Raw genomic sequence first — 25,439 nt, 5'->3', positions numbered from 1 at the left:
AAAAGAATAATCATAGTGTTTGTATTTGTTGGTACGTTTATCATTGTCAGATGGAGGATGTGGAGGATGTAGAGGATAAGAAAACAAAATTTATTGAAACTCATCTCTAAAAGCCCAGTGAGGGAGAAGGGATGTCAATCTAGGCGGGACTGCTAAAACAGCATCTCTACCGAAGGACCTCTTCAACATCTGACGCGAATTGAAGTCCATGCGATTACGCATAAAATCATCAACAACTGCAAGAAAGTGATTGTACTAAATACAAATAAGTGATTAATCAAAGTTCTGTTTTATTTAAATCCATAAAAAAACAAAAAAAAGCTATATACAATAATGTAAACAAAAGAAATTACCTCATCACTTCTCCAACTTGGACGCACTGTACGAATTGCATGGTTGCTCGAGACTCCAGACATATCGTCTTCAGATTTGCCCTCAGACATTGCTTCTTTCTGTAAGAGTCCGTCGCAGCTCTTACCCACCTTCATATCAATTTCAGCCTTGAATGTATGGTAGGTCAGCTCGCGATGGTCAAAATGTTAGTTTATAAATGTATTAATATGAATACATTTAATTTGCAATCAAAATATACTTCTAACATACATCAGTCTCTCGACCTGCTTTTCTTGACCAAGAATTTGTCTTTTTGCGCGCTTCATAGGATTCCTTGACTCGGCGTCTCGTTCCACAAAAGTTTGTGTAGATACAATCACTAATATCGGCCTGTCGAACACTAGTCCCAACAACCTTTGGAGCCAGGTATGCATGAAGGTTATGCATCAGCTGTCTGTTGGGTGGAAGTCTGTAATCAACATTAACATCCCAACTGCACTTGCTGTCATTAGCTGCAACTAGTTCCAGCTTATTTGATTTGAAGTTGTGTTTCTTCAACTCTCCTTGGATAAGAGCCTATACTTAGTGTGAGATATTATGTTGATGAGCTACTGTACATCTCAACACTTACTAAAACTCTAGTGCGATCCTGTTTACTAAGTTCACCAGCGTTTGCACCAGTAAGAACCACTGGACCAACAGAAGGAGCAACAGAAGGAGCAACAGAAGGAGCAACAGAAGGAGCAACAGAAGGAGCAACAGAAGGAGCAACAGAAGGAGCAACAGAAGGAGCAACAGAAGGAGCAGCAGAAGAGATACCAAAAAAAGCCTCAGAAGGTGTTGTATACCAATCCAGAGTAGAACTAATGGAAGAAGCTGCGAAAGGGACAGAAGCAGAAGCAGGTATAGTGGTAGGAGCAATAACTGCAAGAAGCTCTCCAGAGGCATTGGCAACGCTATCAAGTATTTCCAATGAATCTTTGTTCCCCTTGATGACAATGCCAATGTTTGAATCCATGGTCTTGAGACTTTCCTCCATAGCGGTGAGCCTTCTTAAAAGCTCAGTATATTCCGGGGATGGAGCTGGGGCAATTGACTGACGATTGTTAACCATGGTCTGAAAGCTATCTAATAAAATGTTATACATGAGTTGATTGTTAATTATATTTGTTTTATATATCTATTCATTGTATATATAGAGTGTTATTAACATACAAAAGAAGTTAGGTGTTAAGCGAAAGAATAAAGTGTAGTTAATGGAAAGATGGTAAAAGTAAAAGCAAGAACCCATTTATTATATTACACTTGTTGCTGTAAATACTCAGGATTTCTTTAATACGCGTATCTCTATTAATACTTCCTGGAATTAACGGGGTGCAAATCGGCTTTGAACATGCTTTTTTCAACTCAATCCAATATATGATTTCTGTCTTTTGGCCTTTTGGCCCTTTGGTCTTTTGTTCTTTTTGTTTTTTTTTTCATTTACAAGTTTTCTCTCTTTTCTCTCTTTCCAACATTTATTATATTCACAGATTTTCTTGGTAAGATATCTTATTCTTTAATATTATATATATATATATAACTAAAATGATAATAATTGTTTTCTATTACTACAGACACTCGCGTTTTGTTACCTTCTGATGCATCCCCTTCACAATGTCCATCTGGATTAGCTAAGGTTAGTAAATATACTTTATGCCGTCATCCTATAAAATTATCCTGACTTTTTCCTTTCTTTTGTATAGGCCATATCGCCGAAATTACTCTCTACTATTAAACACGGTTATGAACACGGTAATATTTTATTTTATTTCAATCTATCTCTTTTTAATAAGCACATGGCTTAACATAATTTCTATTATAGATGAACCTCCCTCTCATGAGCACATCGCAAATCAAGAACTTTCATTTCATATAAGTGTCATTGACATAGTAATTTTTTTTGTACATATAACAATATTATTTTTTTTGTATATTAATGTATATCATTTACTGAAGACAATATTAGCGTCTCCTATGTACTCTCTTGGTCTGCAAATAAATCCTTTTGCTTCGGGTAGGTAAATGAAATATTCTACCACACAGTTCACAAAAAATAATTTTTTTTCAGCATTTTTATAGCCAAATAAAGTGTATTGAGTACTATGGTTCGCATTCATGACGCCTTTTCTTTTTGTCTCTGGTAAGCTATTATATTTCAAGCATAATTACATATATATATTCTTAATATCCACGATTTCTTGTTCAAACAGCTAACACTTTTCTAATTTCATAGAACAACCATTTACAAGCAAGCAACACACAACTGGGCTTTTCTCTGGGAGATATTGCTTGGAGAATACTTGTTTTATCAGAACATTGGCCATTTCAAATTGTATGAAGAATAGAACACTAGCCAGAACGTTCCTGAATATTAAATATAACCACTGTACTATAAACCTAAGAATATTCTTTTCTTTCTAATAAAAACAAAATAAACCAATAATTATTATAAATAAATTAAAGATCGGAGAAGTGTATGGAAGCAAACAGTATAAGAAGAAGTCTCTAAGATTGGATAAAATAAATTCAAATACAACAAAACCCTGTAAAAACTGGCATATCCATAAATTAAACAATGTAAAAACTGGCATATCCGTATAATCGATCTTTCATTTATCGTTCTTTTAATCGGAAAGCAGTAGGATATATTACAACAAAACGTAATTCTGAGTTGCTGTTTTAGTGCATGTGGTAAAAACCCATATACAGAAAATGCAAACACATCCTACTATCCTGCTGTTCTGACCTTTTCCTATGTTCGAAAGTTGGTCTTACCACCTATGAGTAAGCCAGCTTCATACACTTGTAAAAACTATCTGATCGCATCGTAAAACCTGGTCTTTTCACATAATTAATTACAGTTTTACACATAAGAAAACCGCACCTCTTTTCCAGTGAAATAGTTCGCAAATATAATAGAAGTTGCAGAGATAGAGAAACAAAGAAAAGACCAATAGAAAATATAAAGAGCAAAAAAAAAGAGAAACAGGAACAACAACAAAAAAAGAAAAAAAAAGAAAAAAGAAAAGTGTGTTTGAAACAAAAGACTAGACTGGTTTGATCAATTGGGTTCTAAAGCAGTATGAAAGCCAATTTGCATCTCAGTGATTACAAGAAGTATTAATAGAGACTTATATACCAAAGGTATGCTGAATATCTATATAAACTATACGTTTTATATAATTTGTTTACTCTTTCTCCTGCTTTCTTGCTACTTATTGCACTCATACTCAAACACACACACATCAACCCATTTTATTTCAAATAATTTAAGTATGTAAATTTGATATAATTTGTTTTTAATTCAATTCAATTCAATTATATAATAGCATCAATAACAATGTAATCTAAAATTAACAGTTATATTTTTATCTTTTATTATATTCTGTAGACAATGGCTATTCAAAGACGTCAACTTGCTCTTCGTCCTGTTGAGATTACAAACGAACAATTGATGGAAATTCTTTCTACTTTGAAAACTAATATGACAGCCATGGGAACCAACATGGCAGCTGACATGTCGATTGTACAAGAACAAATCGGCACTGTTGAAGATACATTGCTAAACATGAATAGCAGAATTGGTGTTCTTGCCACCAGCAGCACTGAGACAATCACTGCTATTGACAGTTTAAGCAGGGCCCCCCTCATTTCCCCTACCAATACAATGACTAATGTTTCTCAGCCTGCCTTCAACGCCCCGTCTGAGTTTAGCAAGAAGGCCTCTAATGATGTTTATGTGAGTATCAACGTGTGCAAAATTTTATTGATGTATTTTCTCATATATTCTATCAGGCCCATATTCGTAATCTCATGTGGGATCCCAAGCTGAAAACAAGAAATCAAGCTGATATCCTGGCAAATGAGAGTAAGCCCAGATGGAATACAAATGTTTTCTTTTACAAGTCGCCAAACAAGGAGTTGGTGGTGCGACTTCTTGAAAACTTGAAGCGCAAGTTTACCCATGAGAGATTTAGAGAGGCAGACTTGAGAGCAAGACTGCACAAAAACTTCACCAGCTGGGTTTCAAAAGCAAGAAGAACCGAAGAGGAAATAAAAGCAACAAACACTCGTTCAAGAAGGGCAGGACGTGCCAGAGATGTAAGTGTAATCTCTAAATAAATAATTTTAAAATAATATAGTTTAGTCTTGAGAATTTTAAAAATACTAATACAAAAAAACTACTATTAGAATCATACTCGCCGTTTACTTGCATACACAGACAACAAAGAAGCAATTGATCTACAAATGAAGAGAGATTGTGACTTCACAATACAAATGGCAGCAATGTCCGATGGAGAATCTGCAGATGAAGACTTTGAGAATCGCACGAAGAGCATCATCAAGATTGTTCGGCCAGGATGGAGAAGTGACGAGATATATTATTTTATATTAATAATTATGTCTTATTATAAAAAATATAAAGTAAAGTATTAACAAAATCATTTTAGTTCAATACTCTCATTAAACTCGTTGATGAGTATGTTATTGAAGCAATGGGGTCAAGTGCTTCTCAAATGAAGGAGAGGGTTTTCCCCAGTGTGTCCAATACAGCAGTCCCAGATGACATAACCCCCAAATTTCCTCAGTGGGCCCTTAGAGACGGGTATTAAATAAACAAAAATTGCCTCTCTCTTTTTATCTATATATTACTTTTCACATACAAAATACTATCAATATATATATCAGAAATACGCGCTCTGTTTTTTTTTTGTTAAAGAAAAAGAAATGTAAAAGTTCACTTTATTTATTATTTAAGCATATAGCTTCTTTGGCAATGGAATTACCAGCATTTTGCTAACATTTCTACTTGTCACAATAGTAGCTGTAGCAACCTCTAATAAGATGCGATGTACAGGTATAATGCTATGGTAGCTATCAGGAGAGAACGTGGGCAAACAAAATTCAACACTGTCATCCTCACGCGACCTATCAGAGGAAGTACGAAACCACTTGATAAATGCAAATACATGTTGATGATCATGAACCATGCGAGTCAGATGGAGATTGTGCGTGGGTGGAAGTTGGAAGGAGTGTGTAAAAAGATACTGAATTTGTCCAGCAAATCCAAGTATAATGTTTCCATTGCTACCAACAAACTTTGCCTGAATAAGTGATCTGCGACTGATTGTGCTGTTGTTTGTTCCTCGATAGTGTTGACCAAGAATGTCAATTGACTTCAATTTGATGATTTGATTGTCAAGTGCTGGGCGATTATAGGACGTGTCCTGATAGCTGGCAAGGTCTGGGAGGTTTTAAGCGACTTGGTAATATTCAAGTAAATGGAGATAGTCGGAATCATCCATTACTGATGGCTTTTTGTATTTTAGAGGAAATGTAGAAGGAGGAAGAGGCTCGTTACCCTTGGGTGGATTATAAGGATCAGTGTAGCCTTGAACGAATGCTTGCAATCTGAATGGGCGACTGGAGAGAGTGGTGACTGTGGCGGCAGGTATGGAGGTTGTAACAAGTTTAGACAGAGTGTGAATGAAGGGGATCTGGCTAGAACTTTTAAGAACAGCATTGACATAATCACCCTTATACGTATTCTGAACAAAATTTTTCATGTAGGTTGCCTCAAAACCGTCTTTGCCATTTGTCTTGAAATTCTTTAAAATACTATTGTATTGCTCAAACCCAAAGAGCCAATAACCATACACTGGTCCAAAATCACGAATGCATTCGTGAAGATGGAGGTGTAGGTGCATATTGCAGGTGAGAATAGTGGCGGTATAGTCTACATTACATGCATTGCAAAACTTTTCTAACAGGCTGTGGGCAGTGGTGATCTCATCAAAAGTAATGCTGGGCTTTACGTAGTATTGGCATGCATCAACGAAATACATCCAGTTCTTGAATTGTAATGGGGGGAGAATACCATGCAACAAGACAGGAGAATAAACCAGAACCCATGATTTCCACTTGTCCGCTTTCATGTAGCTGAAGCCCTTTCCAATTTTGGTTGTCAGTGTGGTGTAATCTCTGGGCAGTACCATTGTCTCTGCAATTTTCTCCATCGAAGCAAACTCTTCAGGTCCAATTGTCTTCTCATCAATCCACCAATCCATTAATCTCTTAGACGTCCCCAAGAAAAGATTATGCATGGGATCAATGATCGTTCCATGTACTAGATCAAAGTATCCAAGGCATTGCAACTGCGACTATCAAACATCATTTTCGATTTCCAGCTGATGCCTTTCTGAGAGTGTACTTGCATCCTTCCACTCCTCAGCATGCAACCTGCTCTCTGCACCACTGTGGATATTCCAACGAGAATAATTGAATCCACGGAAATCAACCTGGTTGCTGCTCCCTAACCGAGTAAACTGCCAGCTGCACCTGTAACAAGCACATGTGCTGTTATGCGCTGTGAATCCACTTGTCTTTCTGGCGGCTGGGATATCACATGCAACCATCAGTAGTGCAGCACGAACACTGACACCATTTGGGAATTCGTGTGTAGGAATCCGCATGCCAACGTACAGCTGCTTCAAATCATCTACCAAGGGCTCCAAGTAACTATTGATCTCGTCCGTTTTTGGCTCCTTTGGACCAGGCATGAGACCTACAAGAATAATATTCTCTGGCTTGAATCTTTCATCACGGGGCAAGTTGTTGATGGCCAGATAGATAGCACCAGAGGAGTGAGTGACACCATCAAAGGGCTGGAACCAGTCGATGTTAAGTGTTAACATTAGTGAGCGTGGGTCCAACACAAATGATACACCATCCTTGTCCTTCAACTCCTTCCACATCGCACCATCATAGACATCGCACAGAGTATCTACCATCTTCAACTCCTTATTTCATTGATGAATCTTGGCTTCGAAACTAGGGCGACGGAAGAAAACGCTCAATGTATTTTTAATGGATTGGTAGACATATTCATGCTTTGCAACCAAGGCACCGGAAGATATGGATTTCGTCAACTTACAGTTGCATGCAGACCTGGCACCAAGTTTTGAGGAAACACATCGAGGAGGAGCAGATACAATATCCTGATATACTGTATGACAGTCTTGGCACACCACAAATTTCTTGATGCCTTTTGTAATAGCAGAAAATCCTGTCATTTTTTGTAAACCGGCAAGACTGGTTGGTAATTGAAAATCTTGGTTGTAGATTCTCAGCAGGTTGTTGATAAACTCAATCAAGACAGCAGCACCCTTATCAACAACATGACGTGAAGCAAACAGTACCATAAAGATGGCTATGAATTGATGGACTTCATTTTCGAGCATATCAGAAGCAGTAAAAGGGTCTGTAAAAAATTAAAAAAAAAATTAACACTTGATTTTTCTTTTACTCTCTTTTTCTTTTAGTTTTCTTTATGTATCTCACACTGACCTTCACTGTTGAAGTCCTCAATCTTGATCTCATTGACTTCATCTTCAACATTGTCATCAAAATCATTGTCGTCTCTGTCATTATCAAACATTGAGGCGGCATCCAAAAAAGGTGAGTTGGCCTGACCGTCCATTGCTTCCACAGAATCGGAACAAGAGGTCAGGATTACTACAAATATGGAATATAATAGTTTATTAGTTTTTTTTCTGCTTTCAAATAAAAAAATTCTTACCCTCAGTATCTACATTCATGTTTCTCATTGCAGCTGTGTTTCATTAAAAGTTTAAAAATAAACAACATAAATAAAAAATAAAAAATAAAAAATAAAAAATAAAAAATTAAAACGATTATTACGCAGCAAACAAAAAACCAACACTGAATATATTATACTATTCTCAAATATTCTGGTACCTTCAACTCTAGCTCTCTTATTACGACGAGTCTCAGTACACTTTGCAGCATAAGAAGATTTCTGATGACTGTTGTGACATTTAATGCAGTGACAGTCTAAGGTGTGGATTTGGGTAAAGGGAAACATATTGTGTATAGCTTGAATTATAAAATAAAAAAGGAAACAAGTACTACAAATACTTTATTTGATGTGATTTTATAGCAAGCCAAAAAAATATGAATTTTTTATTGTCTATCTAAACCAATAGAATACGTCAAAAATACACCCCCAACTTAAATAAAAAAACGGCTGAGCTGAAAAAAAACCCTGACATTTCCACTACCTTTCTCGTTACTTAAAGCTATAGTATTTTTTTTATTTTTCCAGTAGTAACTGGTGACTATGCATCTAACCCTTGTGGTGTAGCTTTAGAGCAATGGCTTGAAGAACGATCTTTAACTGTCCTCAATGGAGTTCTCTCACTATGCACACCCACATACATTTCCTTTCGTAACGAAGTTGAAATCAGCAGCATCATTGACCTTTTCATTGCCAACACCAACTTCGCCAACCCTTCTTTACACATTGCAACCAAACTATCTTTAGGCTCTGATCACTGACTTGTCTCACTTTCCTTTACTTATGACCTGCAACACTCACCACCAGCACCTCCACCTATGCACCAAACTTGGAATCTGTCACGTCTTTATGAAGATGATGTCAGATCATTATATGTCACCACCTTTGTCACCAAATCCACCTCCCTTCTCACCACACTGCAAGACCTTGTTCAGAATCCACCAACTATATGTCCACCCATTGATGCTCTTACTAACTCTTTCGATACACTCATTTATGACTCTCTTAGTAGCTCCATTGGTTCTCGCCCCCCTCGCCCCTCACATTGGAAATCGTTTTGGACCCCTGCATTGCAAGCTGCAGCCGACCATAGAGATAGTTGTTACAAGCAATGGCATTGAGCTTGTGACATTGACAAGATCAATTGGTGGAGCTGGCACCAACATGCACATAAGGAGTTTCGTCAGCAAGTTCAAACTGCAAAGCATTTGTCTTGGCATGCTTTTTGTCACTCAATGAACTCGGATTTCAACAAGGCCACGTCCAAGATAAAGTAGTTGAAACGGCGCAGGAAACCACAGCACTCATTTCAGCATAATGATGGCCCAGCAGTTGTGGCAACAGTTATGTGTGACCATCTTGCATCAGTCTATAGTGAACACATACTTCCTGACATTCGACCTTCACCACCACCACTCAACACCTCTCTCATGCCTTTTGCCTCTGTTGACTCCCCATTCACCTCACCAGTGGTGGAGACCTTCATGCAATTTATGCCTAACCACAAGGCGCTGGGTCCTGACCACATCCGTGCAGAAATGCTAAAGCCTATTCGGTCTCACATCTCACCTCTTCTTGCCTGTCTCTTTACTATCTGCTGGCAATGGTCATACACTCCTTCTCTCTGGCGTCAAGCACAAGTGTTTCCCATTTTCAAAAAGGGTAACCCTTTAGATGCTGCAAACTACTGTCCAATTTCTCTCACTTCTGTAATTCGTAAATTATTTGAGATGTGTCTTGCTCCTGAGTTGCATAAATTCTCTTCTCCACTGGATGTAGCTCAAGATGGATTTTATCCTCGTCGTGGTGCTCTGGATCAAGCTCTATGTTTACACGACCTGATGAAAAGCTATTTCATTGTCATCACCACTATCCAATTGTTGCTTTCTTGGATATTAAAGCTGCCTATGACACTGTGGATAGACGTGTCATTTGAAATGCCCTTGTCAGACGATCCATATCAACTGCTCTTCTTGGACTTTTGGTCAACATGTTTGATGATATGTCTATCTCCATTCTTCTTGGCAATTTCTCCTCACATTCATTTTCACCAAAAACAGGCGTGCTTCAAGGTTCAGTTCTCAGTCCGCATCTATACTCTATTTACATCAACTCCCTGCCAGCTCTTCTTTGCTCAGTTGCATCTCCTCTCACTTCTACCCATGTGCCATCATCGTCTCCCTCCTCATTAGATGCATATCAGTCTCTTCTTGCTCCTTCAGTTGTGGATGGCTACCAGCATGCAGTCTCATCAACATCAATAAATACACTTCTTTTTGCTGATGATGTGGCAATATTTGGTTCTGCTCATGACGTTCAGGCTATGATCCATTTGGCTGCCCAACACTCATTTGATCTTGGTTTTCGTTGGAGTCCATCTAAATGTGCTATCATTTACCCTCCTTCTCGTTTTGCAAACCATCCAGATCTATCTCTATATGATGAGATTCTTCCTGCAGTGGAGGAGTTTATATATCTTGGTGTTCCCTTTCACAATAAAGCTATTCATGGGCCTTCTATTGTCACTCATCGTCGTTCTGGAGCCCTGGCAACCATGGCAATGCTGAATGCAGTTGGAGCATGCTGGTCTGAATTCTCTCTGCTTCTCAGCTCTCATCTGTATAGGACCTTTATCAGACCAAAATTTGAATATGGATTGGCTATTCTCCCTCTGAAAAGAACTGATACTATCCAGCTTGAGAAGATCCAAGATAAATGTTTGCGCATGATAGTTGGTGGGCACCAAACCTCATCTACAACTGTGCTCAAACATATATGTCACCTCCCTAGTATGAGTTTCCGTGCTGATGTGCTGATAACAAAGTTTTGTATTCGTGCTCACTACCTTCCCTCTGGCTGCCTTCTGTCTCTTCTTCACTGTCACCACTCTCAGTCTTCATCACTTGTCTCTCTTCATCATAATACTCTCCTTCAAAGCATCTCTATTGATTTAAATGTTCATAGTGGCAAAGCTCTAAAACGTCACTTTGAGACCTTCCGACAGTTTAAAACTGATCAGCTATGTTTATTATCAACCCAAGTCCTGTTCTTAGCATGCCGCCCTCTTTTGGAAGTAGATCCTATTCTGTTCTTGCCAGCAACTAGAGTAGAGTGTAGTCGTCTTATTCGCTGGAGAATGGGTTGGTTGCCTGGCACCCCAAAGGATTGTCTATGTGGTACTGATCATACCTCTTGTTGTCATCTTGTTCTCTGCTCTTTGGTTCCTGCTCATCTCTTAGCTTGTCTTCCTCACCTACCTGACTCCAGCTGCAATCCAATTGATGCTGCCATTACTGCTCTTCCAAGTTCTAGCACAGCTCCTTGTCCATCCTATTGGATAGCTTTGTTAATTATTCTTTGGCATTTTGATAAGCTTTGCAATCCAGATGGTGACTACACTCATGAAACTCACTTTGGTACTCTTTGGGCTGGACTTAGTTAGTTTTCTTTTTCTTTTTTTAGTTCTCTTTTTCTTGTCTTGTCTTTCTTTTCTATTTCATTTGCTTTCTTTTTTTTTGTCTTTTCACACATGAACTGCTGCTTGCTTGCACTCCTATCTCCTCCCTTTCACTGTTACAACATTTTTATACAGCTGCAAAGTGGAGAGTAGGGTACAACTTTCAGCTTATTAGTGTTAGTTCTTTTCTTCTCTTTCTATTTTTTGTCTTTTTGTGATCGTTTTGGACTTTTTTTATCTTTTTCTTTTTGTACTTGGGAGGCTAAATGATCTATAGATCGCCAGCAATATCTCCTTTAATAAAACATAATCTTTAACCTGAGCTACATCCCCTGTTGTGCTGGTGCTCTTGCCATAATGGCAACATATAATTCTGTTGGTGCATGTCGTTCTGGTTTTTCTTTACTCCTTAGCTCAAGGCTTTACAAGACATTTGTCAGACCCAAATTTGAGTATGGCCTAGCCATTTGTGCTCTTCTCAAGAAAGACTACATAATTCTTGAATGGATCCAGAATAAGTGCCTGCGTATGATTGTTGGTGGGAATGCTATCTCTTCTACTATGGTTCTAAAACATATATGTAACTTTCCTCAGATGCATTTTCGTGCCAATATTCTTATCACCAAATTTTGTATTCAAGCACATTCTCTTCCTTCTGGTTGTTTGCTTTCTTTCGTTCATCAACATCATCCACAAGCTTCTACATTTCGATCTTTGACATCAAACTTTCTTCTTCATAGTATTCCTAATAATATTCACTGCACTAGCCAGACACAACTTGCAAAACACTTTGAATCTGTCAGACAGAAATTATTCAATCAATTTTGCTTGTCTACTACTCAGGTTTTGATCCATGTATACTGCCTGGTATTGGAAGTTGACCCAATATTGTTTCTTCCAGCAACACGCACTGAACGTAGCCGTCTGATTCGTTGATGCATGGGTTGGTTGCCTGGTCAACCAAAGGAATGTGCATGTGGCTCAAATCATACATTACAACGTCATCTTCAATTATGTACCTCAATTCCACCACAATTAATTGCCAAGCTTCCAATACCACCAACCTTTGAGAACAATATCATTGACTTTGCTATATCAGCATTGCCAATCTCATTACAAATCCCAGCCCCCTATATTGGAAAGCTCTTCTTACAATACTCTGGCATATTGACATTCTGTGCAATCACAATAGCAATTACACACATGAAACTGATCATGTTTCTCTTTGGCACTAGTTATATCACTTTTATCTTTGTTATCCTTTACTTGTTTTCTTGTTATTTTTATATTTTCTTTCATGAAATGTTTCTAGATCTGCAATTCTGTCTTCTCCCTTTCACTGTTACAACTTTTTACACAGCTGCAAAGTGGAGAGCAGGTTCAGTCTTTTGGCTTAGTATTGTTTATTTCTTTTCTTCTATTCATTTTTTGTCTTTTATGGTCCTTTTGGACTTTTTTTGTCTTTTTCCTTTTGTACTTGGGAGGCTACATAATCTATAGATTGCCAGCAATATCTTCTTTAATAAAAATAATCTTTAATCTGAGCTAGGCTGAATGGTAAAATAGACCGACACGCCCTTTTTTTAAAAAAAATGTTTTTCTAAAATCCTGAAATTTTAATATGTTGTAGCTGGAATTTTAAAAATGAAACAATTTTTTTCTGAAATTATGTTGCTATAGCCAATATAAAAATATTGTCTTTTTGGAAATAGTAATATTTCTAATTAATATATACAGTTTGTACACGTAGCTTAAATATTGTCATGTGGCTATATTTGTGTAAAGGGCGTTTTGGCAAAATAGTACATTTTTGCATTTTCACTCCCACAGTCAGGGTTCAAACCTGGGTTGTAATTTTTTTTATTTCATTAAAAATTAAACATTATTATATTTATGTGACTGTAGATAGTGTCTTTATTTATGACAGCTAAATAAAACAGTCTAAAAATTAAAATTTTTGAAAATAATATAAATATCTTTTTTTTATTATTTCTTTCTTTCTTTCTTTCAATATTTATATTTTATTTTTATTTTTGATTATTTAATATGCCCAGCTATTTTCAGGCAAAAGATATTTCAACCACACCAGACTTTGAAGAAATTCATAAAATTACTGAGTCTAAGAAGGCTTCTGCTATGTAAGTTGTATTAATCAATAATGCTTTAAATATATATTAATTATAATAATATATATATATATATATATATTATATTATAGTTATCTGAAAGAAAATAATATTTTCTATGAGCAAATGTTATGTTGCAATGGATGACCTATGACTTTACAGTGGCATAATAGTAGAGAGAAGTTTTACTGGAAGTGCAATTCCAGAAACTGCTGCAACAGAAGTAAAATGTCTATTAGAAAAGATAACATCTTTTCTTTTAAAAAGATGACTTTAAATACTATAGTATATCTTATTTGGTGTTTCATCTTGAATCATTTACTGAACATGATTGAAGAAGCAATCAAACTGAGTGCAAAGACAATTGATACTTTTATGGCAGATATTCAAAAAGCCATTTGTTAAAATATCAGTAGCAATGATACTTTGATTGGTAAGTAGAATATAATATATGTTTTATTAATAAATTCTAATAATATAATAGGAGGAAAAGGAATTACTGTTGAAATTGATGAATCTAAATTTGAAAAACAAAAGTATAATAGAGGACATAGAGTTAAAGATTTTTGGGTTCTGGGAGGTGTTGAGCAGACATCAGAAAGAAAAATCTTTTTGATGGCTGTATCAAACAGAACAGCTGACAATCTTTTGGATATTATCCAACGTCATGTTCTGCCAGGCTCTATCATTCACACTGATTGTTTGAAATCATACAATCAGTTAGAAACTCTGGGATATAGACATTCAACAGTAAATCATTCTGTTGAATATAAAACAAGTGAAGATGTACATACCAACACAATTGAAGGTAATATTAAAATATTTTGAAATATATTATTAATTATAATTTATTAGGTACTTGGAATGCTGTAAAGCAGCAAATGGCCTCAAGATCAAGAACCAAGAAAATAGTACCATGGAAATTAATGCAGTTTATTTGGAGACGCAAGCATGCTGAAAATCTTTGGATAAATCTATTACAAACTTTGGCCAGAGTTTCTGTTATTAGACAAACAACAGATAATAATATCAGCTTAGAACAGCAACTTTTGCTTGATCTTGGTCAAGACTATGAAACATATTTCACAGAAAATGAATCTTCTTCTTCTGAAAATGAAAATGATATCAGTAGTAATAGTAATAATACTAGTGATAGTACTGATGACAGTAATTTTATTTTGTAATTTTTTTATTTGTTTTTTACTATTTTATTTTTAATATCTTTATTAAAACCATATATTTATCTTGTTTACTGAGTATATTTATATTTTTTATATTATTTGTAATAATAATTATAGAAAACATTAATTTAATTATTTAATTAATTAAATAGATATTTTATGTACTAATAACATATTAGCTTCAAACTAATCACAATATGTATATATTTTTATTTCTGATAAATTTAACAACTGACAATTAAAACTGCTATATCTTTTACTGATTTAATAAATAATTAAAAAATCAAAATTATTTATTGATAGATTTATATTTATTGCATCTGCAGAATTCAGATCATAAACTAATTGTCTTAGAAATTTACAACTTAAGTCAAATATTAATCTGAATTAATATTAACAGGTTGCTAATATAAAGAGCAAATAAATGTTTTTAAGTTATTACAAATAATATAATATAAAGATGTTTTTCTTAAAATATATTAATAATAAAAATAAATATTTTGTAATATATGATAATTGTTTCTAAGAAGAAAAATATAGAAATAATATAAAGTATCAAAATAAAATTGTATTTTTAACACATATAAAAACTTCTAATATTTTCATTAAAAATTAAAACTGTATAAAAGTTTTTATTATATTACTTTATATATATTTAAATTTCTTTTATTTATGTTTGAATCTAATTTTACCAAAATACTTTAATTAATTAATTTTAGTAAAGCTATATATTATACAAATAAAATTGTTTTTTTAAAATTTGCTATCTTCATTTTCTAAGTCCAGTTATTTAAACTAGTATTTTCTGTTTAAAATGTTTTAATTAAGTAGATAGTCTTGTTAAAAGTGCTAAACTACTGGTCTAAAAAAAAGAACAAATCATGTCTCACATAGCTTTCTTGACATATTCTGCTCATATTTTCCTTATAATATATTAAATAAATAAGTTGTACTTTTATGAAAGTATATTTACATTTGCTACAATTTATATACAATATAGAAAATTCATATATACATATATTCTCTATGAGATTTATTTTATTTAATATTAAAAAATAATAAAAGTCTTATAAATTGAAGTTGAAACAAATCTTCCAAACTTTAAAATAATTTTGATTCTCAAAAAGATAACTTTGGGTTCATTTCCGATGTTGATTTTCAAATATAGCAACTTATATACATCTCTATTTTTCTGGCAAGTTCAGAATATTTAAAAATATTATATAATTTAGCTGCAAAAACTTTCAAATTATTAACATATAAACAATAATAATATTAACACTATTATCTAAAGTTGTTTTATATTACTTGTGTAATATATATTACTATATCTTATATAATTATTCATTAAAATGGAATATGTATAAAATAAAATACATAGATATTAAATAAATAACTACTATATATTATAGCTTATTTTCTAAGCTATTAAAAATTAAAATAAAAAACTAATTATAAAATCAGATATCTTAGTTATTGTTATGTATCAGTTAAATAAGAGTGTAAAAAATAAATAAAAGATATATTATATAGAATAGAAAAAAACAAACATTATATAATATTATTATATTATTATTTTAAATAAATATATAATATCTACATCAATACATAAAGCAAATACTAAAAGAAAACACTTATTTTTTATAAAATCAGATAAATAAAATCTTAGAATACTTCTTATTAATGCAGTCAGTTTTTTTTAATAATTGATATATAAATTAAATAACAAACAAAGTTTACAATAAGTATTAATATATTTTTAAAAAAATAAAAAAAAATTGAGAAGCTGTCTCATATAATCTGTATATATATATCATTAATATATATAATAAAAATTTTATGTTCAAGAAACTTAAAAAATATCAAATATAAAAAGTATTATTTCTTATTAACTCTTTTTATATACATGAATTTTAGTATAAAAAATATCAAACATGTTTTTATTGATATTTTATTTTTGTATTTATTAAAAAGCCATATATAAAAACATAGATGAAAAGAATTTACTTTAAAAAAATAAAATAATAGTTTCTGTGTACAAATAAATATATGTAAATTATATTTATAATTTTTTAAAGTAACTTTTACCAACTTATATATTAAAAATAAAAGAACAAATTTTAAGATTTTTATTATAAAACTAATTTTCATTCAATCAAAACTCCAACGACAGTCACAATATTTTCTCACGTTATATCTTTATATAATATCTGTTACTGTGATTTTTTAATTTTTTTGAGTCAGTAAAATTTTAATTTATCATATAAAATATAAATAAAATACAATATATTATTATTAAAATTAATAACAAAATGAATTTTAATTCACTCAATTTTAGTTCAGCAGTCACAGGAAGTTGTCACATTGTAACCATATAGTATATCTATAATCGTGAATTTTTCAAATATTTCTACTTAGTAATTTATTGATAAGTCAAGAAATATATAAAAAATACTTAAGGCGCGTCAGTATATTTTACTTTTTGTGCAAAAAAAAGGGCGCGTTGGTCTATTTTACCATAGATCCTAATGTTTTATATAAAATGGTTTTTCTGTTGTTTGATTTCTGATGTATATATACATTTATAGTTGAATACCGTTTTTGACTTTCTTGATGAGCTCGCCAGAGATGACTTGGAAAAAGAGCAATGCAGTTGAAGTCGCAGAGTCATATGTTAGTACACAAGACAATTCCTCATGGCTTGGTCACAAAAATGCCTGCGTGGTCAAAACGCGTATAATAAAATTTCTGTCTTTTTAGTTGCACTCTTTATCACATCTCTTTTTATGTCTACGAACTATGTTTTATATTATTATTATTATTTTAAAAAAAAGATAGAGTATTTTATTAAGCATATAGCTTTCTTGGCAGAGGAATAACAACGACTTTTGCCGCACTACTACCAGACACATGACTTCCAATTGCAATTGGCAACAAGATGCGGTGGACAGGCAGAATGTTGTTATAGTCATACTTCAGAAATTCTGGCTCATACAACTCGATGCCCTGCTTGATTCTAGGTTGATGGCAAGAAATTTTGTACCACTCAACGAAGACAAATACATGTTGGGGGTTGTGACAAGGGGAAAGGTTGGTGTGCATGAGGTTTGATGTAAAATCGTGCGAGAACAAGTACTTAATACAACCAGCATATCTTTTCTCAGAGTCTCCACTTTTTTCAATAAATTTTGCTTGTATATGCGATCCTCTCACGACCAAGCCTTCTCCACCTGTGTAAACTTGTCCAAGAAGATTGATGGACGAAATCTTCTGGATCTGGTCATTCACAAACCAACAATTCCTAATTGTTGTCTTGGCACTGCAAAGAGAATCATTGTCATACTCAATTTTATAGAAATTGAACAGACAATCATACTTGGATTTTCTCATTGTTGTTGGTGGCTTCAAACACAATGGTAGAGCAGAAAGAGATAGAGGTTTGTTGCCAAATGTTTGCTTTGAAGGCTTTTCAGTAGATTGTAGAAACGTTGGCAAGTGAAAGAATGACAGTATCAAAGGATGTGGCGAAAGTGCAGGATTATATATTTTATGGCCAGACAGCTTGAGAAAGAGAGAGAGAAGTAAAGGGCTGGTAACATTGCTGAGATGCGCTTGACAAAAGTCACCATTGTAAGAATTCTCAAGAAACCTTTTCATGTAGGTATTCTTGAACGTACTTTTCTGGTTTGTCTCAAACCCTTTCAATACACCATTATAGTTGTTGTGAATTAGTATTGATTACTGCTGAATCTGAGAGTAAGACTGAAGGATAAAATAATATCCTCAGCTATTCCAGTCAAACGGATCTCCCTTTATGATATTATCTAATACACAGATCATCATACACATAATTGATTATTTATTATTATCACCATGACATAGGATATACAAATACATATACATTATATATATTGCATTATTATATTTCATCTACATATTTCTTTTATTATACAAATACTTAATTGAGAGACTACAACTACAACTATCTAATATTATGAAACATTACCCGAGTATCTGGGTCGGAATACTAAAATATTACCAATAGCATAAATGCTCTTCTTTACCAAAACTCTTGGACTGATCTGACTGGAGAAGTATCATATCAATTGGTCTTTCCGGATCTTTCCAGAAGAACAATACTCCTGGAAGATGACTCATCGTGATAAAGATTACTTAAGCACACACTGAATTACAAATTAGAAAAACATATAAATATCAGTAGATAGTTCCATGTAGAAAGACAATCAAATTTTATCATTCTTTACTTTTCTTTTGAAATAAACAACCTACACAAGTTCTCACGAATTCTTTCATCTATATTATATTTTGCTTTATTTTCTCCCCACAACAATAGTGCTCAAAGCTAAATAGCCAAAATCCGTAAATTGGCCCAAAGTCCTCAATCGTTTCTTTTAGGTGGAGATGAAGATGCATGTTTTGCATGAATACATCTGGTTTATAAAAGTCTTCACAACCAACACAGAACTCCTCCAAACTTTCGTGAGCTTTTTTGATCCCATTTTTGGTGATACTTGGCTTCGTCAATTCTCTGCATACATCAACAAAATTGATCCAATTGCCAAGCAGATCATCTCGCAGGCGTGTCTTAAGCAGAACAGGAGAGTATATCAGACACCATGATTTCCACTCATCTGCCTTCATAAACTGAAATTTCTTTCCAATCTTTATCTTCAGAGTTGTATATCCTACAGGAAGTACCATTCTATTAGCCTCTTTCTGCATCTCTACAAAATCTTTGTCATCAAGCAAATTGTTTGCAATCCAAATATCTATCATTCGTTTTGCAGTCCCGAGAAAAAGGTTGTGTATGGGATTGATAATGGTTGCACGCACTGGCTCAAAGTACACAAGTTGATGAAGCTCAGACCAACAGACACCATTCTCAATCTCCAATCGCTTTCTCTCTGTCAATGTCTTTGCATTCTTCCCCAGGTTTGCATGTCTGCGATTTTCTTCTTTTGTGCGGCCTACCCATTGCAAAAACTTAAGCCCAAAATAGTTTACAGCAGTGGTCCCATCAATACGAGCAAACTGACAATTGCATTTGTAGCATGCACATGTGCTGTTGTGAGATGTAAACCCACACGTCTTTCTTGCAGCAGGGATGTCGCATGCAACTATCAACAGAGCAGCACGCACCAGAGCACCTGAGCAGTTATATGTATCAATTGTGATACCTTTATACAATAGCATAAGTTCATCAACAAGAGGACGCAAATAGTTATTGATCTTGTCGGTGCTTGCTTCTTTAGGTCTAGGCATCAATCCAACAAGAATAACATTTTCTGCCTTGTTCTGCTCTTCTCTCAGCAAATTGTTAATTGTCAGGTATATCGCACCACATGAATATGTTACTCTATCAAATGGTTGAAATCAATCAATGTTCAGTGTCAATAGTAATGATTGTTTCTTGGAAACAAACTGGACACCATTCTCATCAACTAATTCGTTTCACATCTTTCCATCATATACATCGAATAAAGTATGGTCAACTTTTGGTTCATGATTCCATCTGTTGATCATACTCTCAAAAGAAAGACATGTAAACATTTTTTTCAAGATAGTTGTCAACGAGTTATAAACAAATGTGCACTTTGGAATCATGGCGTTCTTTATACTAGACTTGTAGAGATCATTCTTACAATGTGTCTTACTACCAACTCTTTTGAAATTGCAGGATGTATGTGTGTTGTTGCTGTAATCGTACAATGTGTGATAATTACTGCATGCTACATATTTTGATATGCTGTTTGTCAAATCATTGTATCCTGTCATTTTCCTCAAACCCGGAATGCTTGTGGGAAGTCGGAAATCCTCTCCATAATGTTCGAGGATTGTATTTATGAATGTAATCAAAATTACTGTGCCTTCATCCACAATGAAGCTAGAAATAAATATCACAGTGAAAACCGCAATTACTTGATGCCAAATATTCTCTGGAAGGTTTTCTGTAGACTCTGTAAGTTATCATAAAATAATATTAATTTTTTGTTTCTTTAATTCAAACTTTTTTTCTTCAATAATAGTTTATTTTTAATATTTACCCTGTTCTTGCTCTCTGTTCTGTTCTTCTTGCTCAAATTCATCCGACAACTCATATTCAGACTCATACTCTGAAGTATACTCCTCTGTTTCAAAAAGAGATTCTTCTACCAAAAGAGGTAAGTGGGTATTGACATACTGCTCTGGTGAGGGTGCACCAATGGAGTAATTATCATCTATTGGTACTGAGTTTAAATAGAGTGCACATTGGGTATAAAATATAAAATACTATTACATTTAATATGTTCTTCAATTTGATCTACGTCCATATCAGCTTCACCAGTATTTACTTTGGCTGTCAAAACTATTTGTTCCAATGAATTAGAATACATCATATAAATAAATGAAAAATTGATAACTTAATTTACCATTAATGGTTTTATCCATTTTCCTGTCATTATCATTCTGGGCATGATGCTTGGCAGTTCTTTTATCTGCCATGGTATATCCAAGAGAATTGCAATTGCATCTTGTGCATTTGCAATGAACTTCATTGGGATTGGCAATGGCAAACATTTTTTTACTTAATTTTTTTAATAATAAAGGAAGTGTGTAACAGCCGTTGCTTATTATAATTGTCTTTATTATTTTGAAAAATTCTCTCAGGGACTCTGATATATGTTAGGCCAATGATATGTCTTTAAATATATTCTCGCTGCTAAACACAGAAAATGATCTGGGTTGTAATTTTTTGGCTACTATTATCAATAATTTCAGGTAAGTGAAATTCAATTATTTTAAGATGTTTTTGCAGTGAGAGCTTGGTCAAGAGCACCATGACGAGGACGAAATCCACCTTGGGCAACATCTAAAGGAGGAGAATATCTGTGCAATTCTGGGGCTATGCACATCTCAAACAACTTACAGACAACAGATGTAAGAGAGATGGGGTGGTAGTTAGCTGCATCCAAAGGGTCTCCCTTCTTAAACATTGAAAACACTTGGGCGTGGCGCCAGAGAGAAGGGGTGTATGACCATTGCCAGCAAATAGTAAAAAGACAGGCAAGAAGAGATGAGATGTGAGACCAAATGGGCTTTAGCATTTCTGCATGGATGTGATCAGGACCCGGCGCCTTGCAGTTAGGCATAAATTGCATGAAGGTCTCCACCACTGATAAGGTAAATGGGGAGTCAACAGAGGCAAAAGGCATGAGAGAGCACTGCAAAAGGAGGGCCAATTCAGTATACTAAATCTTGACCAAATACTGTCTGAATGAATAAAATTCAGCATGAATTCGATCGGAATTTATGATGCCAATTTTTTAAAATTCGTGAGCTAAATGAATACAATTAGTATACTGAATTTTAGGAACGCAAAAAGAAAAAGTGTGATATACTTTTATGTGATATATTTTGGTTGTGAAAATATAGACGCACTTTTATCAGATCGCAGATTTTTCATTTTATATTGGTTTTGGGGTTTTTTTTTAAATACAGCAGATAACATTCAACATCTTTCTATTACTATATATGGGTTGTTAAAGAAGAGATTTGGTCAAGATTTGGTCAAGATTTAGTCAAGATTTAGAGGTTTATGGGTCATTTTAAAGGTTTTTATTGGTTTGAAAAAATTTTCTTATTGTTTCTAGCTGTTTCTATTCGTCTACATCACTAATCGTCTTCTGTTGCAATTGGGTAGAAACATCACACTCGATGCCGTCATTTATTTTAGTGGATACTATGTTATTCCTTTCGAACATCCATTGGTCCACCCCTGGTGCAATCGACCCCTACTGTATTCCATTGCTTGCTGCGGCACGCCTTCTTGGCCTGTTTGTTTACTTTTATAAAAAATAATTATAGGGTGGATTAGAAAGAATGTTCTAGGTATATTTATTTGAGAGCGACAGATTATTTAAAAAATATGAATGTACTTACAATAAAGTTAAACACAAGAACAGATGGATGTCTTTAACATAAAGATAGATATATCAACGTTTTAGTTAAATGTCTCAATTATAGTAATATTGTCTATAAAAATAATAACTTTTGTTAATACGATGCAAAGTAAATAAGACTATGGTTTGCTTACCAGACAGTTCAGAAAACAGAAGAGTTGACAAACACAAAATACAATGACATTGTCTATAAAATATAATCTTTTATTAGAATGAAATAAAGAGTATCAGACTATTTTTTGCTTACCAATTATTCAATACAATAGAAGATGCAGCATGCGGGAAATGGAGATATTATCTATAAAATAATTTCTTTTCATTAGAATTACATACAAAGAAGTAGAATGATTATTTACTTACTTGTCTGTCTGTAGAGAATAAGAGTCGGTGTATAATCAAAAAAAGAGGACCGAGATAAAGACCAGTGACTATAGAGTGTATGGTATACATAAGAAAAATAATAAATACAAGTTGTATCTTGAAGGTGCACGTTAATATTTATACAACATACCATTTTGTAAACCCTCCCAAGGTATATGTCTTTGTTAACGGGCCAGAAAAATCTAAGCAGAATAATTAATACATAAATCGTGAATAAATATTCAAGTATATTTTTATTACCTTTTTATCATTATTTTTGAGGCAGTTAAGAAGGACTTGGTGGTTTAAAGCATAGTGTATCATGCTAGAATAAAAACAACAAGATGATTAGGTCTTGAAACTTTGATGTGAGTTGATGCTTACCATGTTAGACATTAAGAAAGAAGTAAAGAAGAAGAAAGAAAAAATTAAAAAAAAAACGGGGGAAATTCAAAATTATAATTTTATGACCGTTGACCCTGAGAAACTGATAGAATCAATGGAGCAAATTGAAAGTCATTCAACCCATCCCGATTGAGACAAGACATTACATACTAAACCATAATCTCTCACATCTTTGTAATGGATGTAAGCTATTACAAATGCCTTTCCAAGTCGGCTTATAAAGAAAAGTATAATATAGAGAGCAAAATGCTATAAAGAGCATCATCAGAAAAATAATCTTTTGGTGCCTTACTTTCCACCTTTACGTATGTTTTGATTTATTTTATTATTTTAAAAAAACCCGACTCTAATTATTAAAGTATTCACATTGTTTCCATTTCTTTCATTAGCCTTAAATATCTCAATTCATGTCTTCTAATACGCAGCAATCCAAAAAAACGAAAAAGACGACTACAAAAAAGTCTGTTCAACAAACCGCTGGGACAGCAGCAAGCACAAGACAACAGGAAATTCTTCCCAGCTTGACAGTTAGCGCAGAGCTAGATGGTACTGTCCTGTCCACTTTGTCCACCATGAGCACCCGACTGAATGAATCTCATTCACTTCTGGAGAAGGTCTACCACAACATGGGAGCAACCAATGGCCAGAATAACAATTCGAACCATAGTCCCATCGGTCAGGCTCTTACTACAGGAGAATATATAAAGTACCGCCTTCCAACGGTTTCGGTAGGATATATACTAGTAATAGAATATTGCAAAGTTACTTACATTATATTTTGCAGAGATTGATCCGTTCTCAAACATGAGCAGTTCTGGCAACAATGCCATTGACAGTCAATGAGGGCGCCTTCTTGACATCCAACCGTCCCATTGCTGATGTAGTGCAGAGCTACACACATCAGCAAGCTGAAGTAAAGTCTGTTTCATCTGCAGTTGTGGAAGAGAAAACCCGAAGACATATTTCGTATATGCTTCAAAGGGCAAAAGCTTTGCCAGAAAAGATAGCTCAACAAAATCGGATTTCTCGACGCCGGTCCAGAAAGAGAAACGTAAGTATAGTCAACAGTTTTTGTGTAAACTATTTTAACTTTTTTTTCAGATTCTTGCAGACTACAAGGCAATTCACTTAGCTGACAAGGCAAACCTTGAGTCTAAGTTTGGTGAGACTGTCGTTGACCTTCTGGACTATGACATGTTGTCTGATATTGAGTCAGATGAGGAGAAAAATAAAACTAGATATACTCCTAGAAATAGACATCCCTTGGTAAGGCTCTCATGATAAAAGTTATTTTTTTTAATACTTCTAACTCAAAAGTATTTATATTATAATGCAGGTGGATGAATACTTTACTGTTTTGAAGAAACAGAGACTTGCTAACAAGGGACCAGACGTCATTGGCAATTCTGTCTATCCAATTATTTTGAGAAACACCGAGTTATCGAATGAGAAAAAGGCACGTGTTGCTGCTTGGATTCACACACGCCAACAATAAATCGTTATTTTGTTTACAAAGTGCATATAGTACTTTAATGATTTTTATTGATTGTGTTGAATGATGTGGGGTGAAGTGGTAAAATATAATCAGGCGGTATTGTCAAGATGAGAAGCAATTAATATATAAATAAAAGGAAAAAGAAAAAGACAAAATCAAAAATCAAAATAATAAATTATTATTTTATTTTATTTTATTTTATTTTAAAGCCAATTAATAAAAAAAATATATATACAAAGCAATTATTTAATTATATAACCCTGATTGTTTTATCCTCGTTTTTTTTTATTGGAAATTATAATACCGATATTAGCAAGAATATGTAATAAAGGCAAAGAAAATGGTAAATGTCGGGTATTAAATATACAAGTTTTTTTGTCTTTTATATTATTGATAAAAGCAAGAGAAATAAATAATGGTTTTTACTATTTGTTAATAGTTAAAAAAAACTGGTAATATAATTTACTATTGCTCTTTTAAAT

At 33.8% G+C, this 25,439-nt stretch overlaps 12 protein-coding genes across 12 annotated transcripts; 7 read left to right on the top strand and 5 right to left on the bottom strand.

Moving 5' to 3' along the window:
* Positions 1-90: 90 nt before the first annotated feature.
* On the bottom strand, positions 91-1,480 carry PHYBLDRAFT_72297 (hypothetical protein; the record flags this gene model as incomplete). The annotated part of the gene is made up of 4 exons (XM_018442629.1): positions 91-255; positions 354-521; positions 604-909; positions 965-1,480. 4 exons carry the CDS (start codon positions 1,478-1,480, stop codon positions 91-93), a joined length of 1,155 nt encoding a protein of 384 aa, XP_018283539.1.
* Positions 1,481-1,597: 117 nt separating this feature from the next.
* Positions 1,598-2,720, top strand: PHYBLDRAFT_176090 (hypothetical protein; the record flags this gene model as incomplete). Its single annotated transcript, XM_018437652.1, has 7 exons — positions 1,598-1,600; positions 1,823-1,874; positions 1,950-2,011; positions 2,079-2,127; positions 2,198-2,265; positions 2,332-2,393; positions 2,609-2,720. 7 exons carry the CDS (start codon positions 1,598-1,600, stop codon positions 2,718-2,720), a joined length of 408 nt encoding a protein of 135 aa, XP_018283538.1.
* Positions 2,721-4,042: 1,322 nt separating this feature from the next.
* On the top strand, positions 4,043-4,988 carry PHYBLDRAFT_72299 (hypothetical protein; the record flags this gene model as incomplete). Its single annotated transcript, XM_018442630.1, has 4 exons — positions 4,043-4,114; positions 4,171-4,476; positions 4,567-4,800; positions 4,827-4,988. 4 exons carry the CDS (start codon positions 4,043-4,045, stop codon positions 4,986-4,988), a joined length of 774 nt encoding a protein of 257 aa, XP_018283537.1.
* A 141-nt stretch (positions 4,989-5,129) lies between these two features.
* Positions 5,130-8,260, bottom strand: PHYBLDRAFT_176088 (hypothetical protein; the record flags this gene model as incomplete). The annotated part of the gene is made up of 6 exons (XM_018437651.1): positions 5,130-5,552; positions 5,685-6,502; positions 7,310-7,636; positions 7,723-7,890; positions 7,955-7,987; positions 8,134-8,260. The coding sequence occupies 6 exons, from the start codon at positions 8,258-8,260 to the stop codon at positions 5,130-5,132; spliced, it is 1,896 nt and encodes a 631-aa protein (XP_018283536.1).
* Positions 8,261-8,755: 495 nt separating this feature from the next.
* On the top strand, positions 8,756-9,211 carry PHYBLDRAFT_72301 (hypothetical protein; the record flags this gene model as incomplete). The annotated part of the gene is made up of 1 exon (XM_018442631.1): positions 8,756-9,211. One exon carries the CDS (start codon positions 8,756-8,758, stop codon positions 9,209-9,211), a length of 456 nt encoding a protein of 151 aa, XP_018283535.1.
* Positions 9,212-10,526: 1,315 nt separating this feature from the next.
* Positions 10,527-11,414, top strand: PHYBLDRAFT_176086 (hypothetical protein; the record flags this gene model as incomplete). The annotated part of the gene is made up of 1 exon (XM_018437650.1): positions 10,527-11,414. The coding sequence occupies one exon, from the start codon at positions 10,527-10,529 to the stop codon at positions 11,412-11,414; it is 888 nt and encodes a 295-aa protein (XP_018283534.1).
* Positions 11,415-11,786: 372 nt separating this feature from the next.
* PHYBLDRAFT_153393 (hypothetical protein) lies at positions 11,787-12,365 on the top strand (the record flags this gene model as incomplete). The annotated part of the gene is made up of 1 exon (XM_018433136.1): positions 11,787-12,365. One exon carries the CDS (start codon positions 11,787-11,789, stop codon positions 12,363-12,365), a length of 579 nt encoding a protein of 192 aa, XP_018283533.1.
* A 1,110-nt stretch (positions 12,366-13,475) lies between these two features.
* On the top strand, positions 13,476-13,960 carry PHYBLDRAFT_72303 (hypothetical protein; the record flags this gene model as incomplete). The annotated part of the gene is made up of 4 exons (XM_018442632.1): positions 13,476-13,567; positions 13,648-13,683; positions 13,718-13,778; positions 13,823-13,960. The coding sequence occupies 4 exons, from the start codon at positions 13,476-13,478 to the stop codon at positions 13,958-13,960; spliced, it is 327 nt and encodes a 108-aa protein (XP_018283532.1).
* Positions 13,961-17,583: 3,623 nt separating this feature from the next.
* On the bottom strand, positions 17,584-18,894 carry PHYBLDRAFT_72305 (hypothetical protein; the record flags this gene model as incomplete). The annotated part of the gene is made up of 2 exons (XM_018442633.1): positions 17,584-18,434; positions 18,801-18,894. 2 exons carry the CDS (start codon positions 18,892-18,894, stop codon positions 17,584-17,586), a joined length of 945 nt encoding a protein of 314 aa, XP_018283531.1.
* Positions 18,895-21,536: 2,642 nt separating this feature from the next.
* PHYBLDRAFT_72307 (hypothetical protein) lies at positions 21,537-21,950 on the bottom strand (the record flags this gene model as incomplete). The annotated part of the gene is made up of 2 exons (XM_018442634.1): positions 21,537-21,640; positions 21,665-21,950. The coding sequence occupies 2 exons, from the start codon at positions 21,948-21,950 to the stop codon at positions 21,537-21,539; spliced, it is 390 nt and encodes a 129-aa protein (XP_018283530.1).
* Positions 21,951-22,482: 532 nt separating this feature from the next.
* On the bottom strand, positions 22,483-23,605 carry PHYBLDRAFT_176083 (hypothetical protein; the record flags this gene model as incomplete). Its single annotated transcript, XM_018437649.1, has 5 exons — positions 22,483-22,569; positions 22,832-22,884; positions 23,058-23,125; positions 23,209-23,260; positions 23,536-23,605. The coding sequence occupies 5 exons, from the start codon at positions 23,603-23,605 to the stop codon at positions 22,483-22,485; spliced, it is 330 nt and encodes a 109-aa protein (XP_018283529.1).
* A 264-nt stretch (positions 23,606-23,869) lies between these two features.
* PHYBLDRAFT_153388 (hypothetical protein) lies at positions 23,870-24,957 on the top strand (the record flags this gene model as incomplete). The annotated part of the gene is made up of 4 exons (XM_018433135.1): positions 23,870-24,137; positions 24,272-24,513; positions 24,564-24,728; positions 24,799-24,957. 4 exons carry the CDS (start codon positions 23,870-23,872, stop codon positions 24,955-24,957), a joined length of 834 nt encoding a protein of 277 aa, XP_018283528.1.
* Positions 24,958-25,439: the final 482 nt, after the last annotated feature.

Source organism: Phycomyces blakesleeanus (genome assembly GCF_001638985.1).
Source record: "Phycomyces blakesleeanus NRRL 1555(-) unplaced genomic scaffold PHYBLscaffold_44, whole genome shotgun sequence".
Classification (NCBI taxonomy): Eukaryota; Fungi; Mucoromycota; class Mucoromycetes; order Mucorales; family Phycomycetaceae; genus Phycomyces; species Phycomyces blakesleeanus.
The sequence above is the reverse complement of the archived record's forward strand: the minus strand, read 5'-3'. Positions and strand labels throughout refer to the sequence as shown.